General features: G+C 42.0%; 1 protein-coding gene across 1 annotated transcript in view; it reads right to left on the bottom strand.

Annotated features, from left to right (window-relative positions):
- Positions 1–1,097: 1,097 nt before the first annotated feature.
- Positions 1,098–5,516, bottom strand: part of LOC106811119 (solute carrier family 15 member 4-like) — a 10,164-nt gene continuing 5,745 nt past the window's right edge. Inside the window, exons 5-9 of the mRNA XM_014814659.1 lie at positions 4,846–4,978; positions 4,385–4,479; positions 3,987–4,089; positions 2,611–2,766; positions 1,098–1,159 (exon numbers count right to left, since the gene is read on the bottom strand). Of these exons, the coding sequence (XP_014670145.1) occupies positions 1,098–1,159; positions 2,611–2,766; positions 3,987–4,089; positions 4,385–4,479; positions 4,846–4,978 (549 nt within the window). The remainder of the gene's footprint in view (positions 1,160–2,610; positions 2,767–3,986; positions 4,090–4,384; positions 4,480–4,845; positions 4,979–5,516) is intronic.

Genomic DNA, 5,516 nt, shown 5'->3' with positions numbered 1-5,516 from the left:
ATGCCACAGCATAACGCTGTGCATACGTGACACCGCCTTACCTTCGTTTTGTAGAGGTGTGAGCAAACTGTCTAGCTATATCCACCACAATCATATCTGATTGCCCCATATACCGTTCGTTGTTGTAGAGGTGTTACAACTGTCTTGCTATCATGCCAGCCGACATTCATATCCTGATGGCCCTCTAGCCGTTCGTTGTTGTAGGGGTGTTACAACTGTCCTAGCTATATCCACCAACATCATATCCTGATGGGCTCCTTACCTTCGTTGTTGTTGGGGTGATACAATTATTCTAAGCTTTCATACCACTATGGTTCTTGAATTAACCATTTGTCAGTTCTGTCAAAACCAGCGGCACTTCTCTAAATTCTTGAGCAGGTTTATGCGGCAACAAATCCACCCCACCGCTACTAATGCGGGCTGATGTTCCACTCGGTTGGAGGTTCCACAGTACACAGTTGATCGGAGTCAGTGAGGTGTTTTGCAACAGTTGCAGGTAGCAATCTGCAATATAATATCGTTGTCACTCAAACAAAATTAGTGTTTAATATTAAGTGTTTAACATAAATTTTTTATGAGGTACACACTCGTAAATATTTACAGTGGAACATAATCAGCTTTAAGACTAATGTTGAGATATTCTTGTTTCCAGGAAATAATGCCGGATATGAATACATTTGAAACGAATTAGAGAAATGAGCATTATTTCTCAATCCTCCGTAACTATTATTGAAAATCGAATGTTGATTATCATAAACGTTAGTTAAACTATTCTTTTTAACAATCGGCTTACGATCGCCACAATAAGTTATTAACTTAAACACCATTAATTATTCGTTAACAGTGGAACTGTAATTATAAAACTCGTAAAAGCCTTCTAAACTTCCAACATCCGCATGAATACAAAAAAATTCGTACCGCAAAGGAAATTTTCATTAAATAATCAGATGTTAGCCAGAAAACATAATACATCCTGAAAAAAAATCTGCGAACAACATAAAAAGGAAATTTAACGTAAAAAAATTTGTTGCCAGTCTGCGCGTTGCGCGGGCGACAGTCTCAGGAAGTTTGGCCTAACACTCGGCGGCGGCCACGGTCTAATGCAGAGTATGCATCATGGGCGCCTGTTCTCGATGCTTCAGCTGGGGATCGGCAGCCTCTGCGGAAACGGGGTTCATGGTGCTAGGCTGATGGCGATCCGCTCCGACTGGTTTCGCCAAACAAAGATTCTGGTGAGTTGTTTAAAACCCAGGCATCGGGCACGAAACGAAACTTTAATTTCTAAGCACAATTTTCTGGCACTCTGGCTAGACTATACGCCCTAAACTCGACCTGCGCGCGGCCTCCTTCGAGTTGCTGTGTAATGCGATTTACCGCTTGGCCATCGCCAGAGGACGGTAAAATTAACGTCGAAAACCATTGTCGGCAAAAAGTATGATTTGATGTCAAAACGAAGCGAAGCTACGCGGTTGTAAATACTACCGGAGATAGAATAAGGACCTAGTTGAACAATAGCAAGCTCATGTTTGTAATACAGTTTGTATTTTTAATTCACATCGAAACTTCGTACGACAAAAATGTAGTGAAATCCAGTACCAAATTTGTCCATTATTGACCTCCTGAACTATATATATATAATAATATATATATATATATCATATATATTATATTACGACAGTTCGCATGTTATGAATGTCATGTATTTTATGTGATGAAATGTTCCTAATTCGTTCTCTCTGCGTCGCGTAGGTAACATCAAACCATGGCAGCGGCTGGACACTATTTCTTCCCTGTCGGTGGCGTACAGACTGGTGAGGCCTGTGCATCTCCGCATCCGTGCGCCTACAAGCTGGGAGCTCAGCATGCACCGGCCGCAAGCTGAGGCAAGGCCGGCAGGAGGGGCTGTTCGTCCCGGAAGCTATCAGCGCTCGACCCGCCAGATACACCAGATACAGGAGATGACCGAGACGCGATGATCGCCGCATGCTGCGTGGCCAATGCAGGACTATGCACTGGAGAGACAGTTGTTCAATCGATGATGGCCAAACATGGATGTCGCACCTAGGTAGATGATAGATGGACAGTGCAGGTCAACGATATATATATATATAATATATATATATTATATATACTAACGATATGTCTTAATGATTCATCCTTAACGAGTAGCATCGCACCTAGGTAGATGATAGATGGACAGTGCAGGTCAACGATATATATATATATATATATTATCAGGAGTTTAGATAAAGACAAAGGAGTTTGACACGTATTTGGTACTGATTTCACTACATTTTTGTCGTACGAGTTCGATGTGAATAAAAATACAAATGTATACAAACATGAGCTTCTTTTGTTCACTGGTCCTTATTCTATCTTCCGGTAGTATTACAAACCGCGTAGCTTCCTTCGTTTTGACATAAATCGTACTTTTGCACGACATGGTTTTCACGTTATTTACCGTCCTCTGGCGAGGCCAAGCGGTAAATTCGCATACACAGCAACTCGAAGGAGGCACGGCAGGGAGTTTAGAGCGTATAGTCTAGCCGAGTGCAGAAAATGTGCTTAGAAATTAAGTTTCGTTGTGCCCATGCTGGGTTTAACACTCACCGGCATCTTTGTTTGGGAACCAGGTCGGAGCGATCGCCATCAGCAGCACCATGAACCCCGTTCCCAGAAGGCTGCCGATCCCCGTGAACATCCAGAACAGGCCCATGATGATACTCTGCATAGACCGTGGCGCCGCCGAGTAGGCAAACTCCAGACCTGTCGCCGCGGCAAAGCGAGACGGAACAAATTTTTTACGTTAAATTTCCTTTTTATTTGTACAATTTTTTTTCAGATTATTACGTTTCTGGCTACATCTGATTTTTCATTGAAAATTCTTTGCGGTACGAATTTTTTTATTATGCGATGTTGGAAGTAGAAGGCTTTTATGAGTTTATAATTACATTCCACTGTTAACAATAATTAATGGTGTTAAGTAATAACTCTACCATGTGGCGTCGAAGCGATGTAAAAAGAATAGTTTACTACGTTTATGATAATCACATTCGATTTTCAATAATAGTTACCAAGGATGAGAAATAATCTCATTCTCTAATTTGTTCAATTATTGATCGATTATTCCGGAAACAAAACTAGTCTCAACATTAGTCTTAAAGTGATTACGTTACTGTAAATAGTAAAAATTGGAAAAATATTTCCACTTTTTCACAAAATACAAGTAATTCTGTTCACTTTTTATGGTTAAATTGCTGCATTATACTTCCTTTTTTACTATATTGTTCGATGTGAACATACACTCGTGACTCATACATATAGCCCATAGCAAGCAATTAATGTCACGAACATAATATCAAATCGTCCAGTTTTTTGGATTTTTAACTAGTTGAGAAACAATCTTATCGGGTAAGAATTTGACGATACGTTTAGTCCCGTTAGCGCTTACTTTTCATGTAAAAAAAATTTCATGGCAACAAACATTTTACCAATTTTACCATAGAAAATTCGTGACGTAGTCAATTTAACATTAACTTTTTCTCGCAGACCGGACCTCTGATACACTGCGTACGAGAAACTCATAACTTCACAATGTTTCTTTCAGTGATCTACGATTAAAAATTAATGTTAACACCAAGGCCAAAACAAATATATGTGTGGTTACCGTTACATGCCGAAAAAAAGAGGGTAGGTAGGTAGGGAAAACATTTTATTTTCTTGAAATATTTTATTTACGAACCATGTCCGAAGGATGTGCGTTGTGTCTTTTGAAGCAGGAACTGTCCAATTCATATATTTTTTTAATTTTAATTTTTATTTATTTTTACTTTAAAATAAATTGACAATAAAATGTTTAGGGTCGCTCGGAATAAATAGGGTCGGTCGGGAAACCGTAACCACACCTATAATTTGTTTTGGCCTAATGTTAACACTAATATTAACACTAATTTTGTTAGTGACAACGATATAATTGCAGATGCTACCTGCAACAGTTGCAAACACCTCACTGACTCCGATCAACGTGTACTGTGGAACCTGCCACCAGATGGAGACATCAGCCGCATAGTAGGTGGTGTTGCCGATAACCTGCAAGAATTTAGAGAAGTGCGCTGGTTTGCAGAACGACAAATGGTTAATTCATGAACCATAGAGTAAAGCTAAACAGTTGTAACACCTCTACAACAATGAAGGCAAGGGGCATCAGGATATGATGTGGTGGATATAGCTAGACAGTTGTAACACCTCTACAACAACGAAGGTAAGGGGCATCAGGATATGATGTGGTGGATATAGCTAGACAGTTGTAACACCTCTACAACAACGAAGGTAAGGGGGTGTCAGTACACGGCGTGGTGGGGTATAGCTAGATTAGATGCGTCACCTGTACAATAGTATTGTTGCTCTGAGAGATAGCCTGCAGTCTGTACATCTCCACTCCTCCGGCCAGACACACCGACAACACGGCAAAGAACATGCCTGCAAGTCGTACGACGAAAAAATCAACGCTCGCGGGAAATACGACGCCACAAACGGATGTGCAAGCATCGTGTCAAACAAGTCAGTGCACGTCTTGAATAATTCTGTGATTCAAATAGCTATTCACTCCTGGCATTAACCAAACCACAAACACCTGTGACAATCGCAAGTCTTAAAAAAACAGGTTCGGAGAAACACACAAAAACACACAGCACTTGACTGCAAGGAAACCCCCGAACAAACCGCACCCACTAATAACACCCACAACCGCCCTTCCCGTGCGCATCCAAATACCACAAAAAAAAAAGAAAAAAAAAGAAGATTTTTAATTCTCGCGGGTGCCGACAGGTGGTGCCGCGAGCTCACCGGTGACGATGCGCAGCAGCAGGGGGCAGTGCATCTTCCTGCGATCGAGTGCGGGATAGATGAGCTGGCTGAAGAGCGGGATGAGCAGGATGAGAAGCACGACGTCAAACAGTGTGAGCCACGCCGCCGGGATCTGTGCAGTCGTCGTCGTCGCACGAGCGAGAGAGCGAGATTTAAAAATGTTAAATTTACTTGAGAGCGAGAGAGAGAGGGAGAGGGAGAGGGAGAGGGAGAGAAAGAAAGATTTAAAAATGTTAAATTTACTTGAGAGAGAGAGAGAGAGAGAGAAGAGGAAGAGGAGAGAAACGAGAGAGAGGAGGAAGAGAGAGAAGAGGAGCGAGAGAAGGGAGGAGAGGAGAGAGATAGTAGATTTAAAATGTTAATTTTACTGAGAAAAGGAGAGAGAGCGAGAGCGAGAGAGAGAGAGAGAGCGAGAGAGAGAGAAGGAGAGAGAGAGAGAGAGATGAAGAGAGAGAGAGAGAGAGACGAGAGAGAGGAGAGAGACTGAGAGAGAGAGAGAGAGAGAGAGAGAGAGAGAGCGAGACGAGAGAGAGAGCAGAGAGAGAGAGAGAGAGAGAGAGAGAGAGGTAGAGAGAGAGGAGAGAGAGAGGAGAGAGAGAGAAGAGAGAGAGAGCGAGAGGATTTACAACCCCCACGCAACACAGCACCGG

Source organism: Priapulus caudatus, unplaced genomic scaffold, assembly GCF_000485595.1.
Source record: "Priapulus caudatus unplaced genomic scaffold, Priapulus_caudatus-5.0.1 Scaffold506, whole genome shotgun sequence".
Taxonomy (NCBI): Eukaryota; Metazoa; Priapulida; class Priapulimorpha; order Priapulimorphida; family Priapulidae; genus Priapulus; species Priapulus caudatus.
The sequence above is the reverse complement of the archived record's forward strand: the minus strand, read 5'-3'. Positions and strand labels throughout refer to the sequence as shown.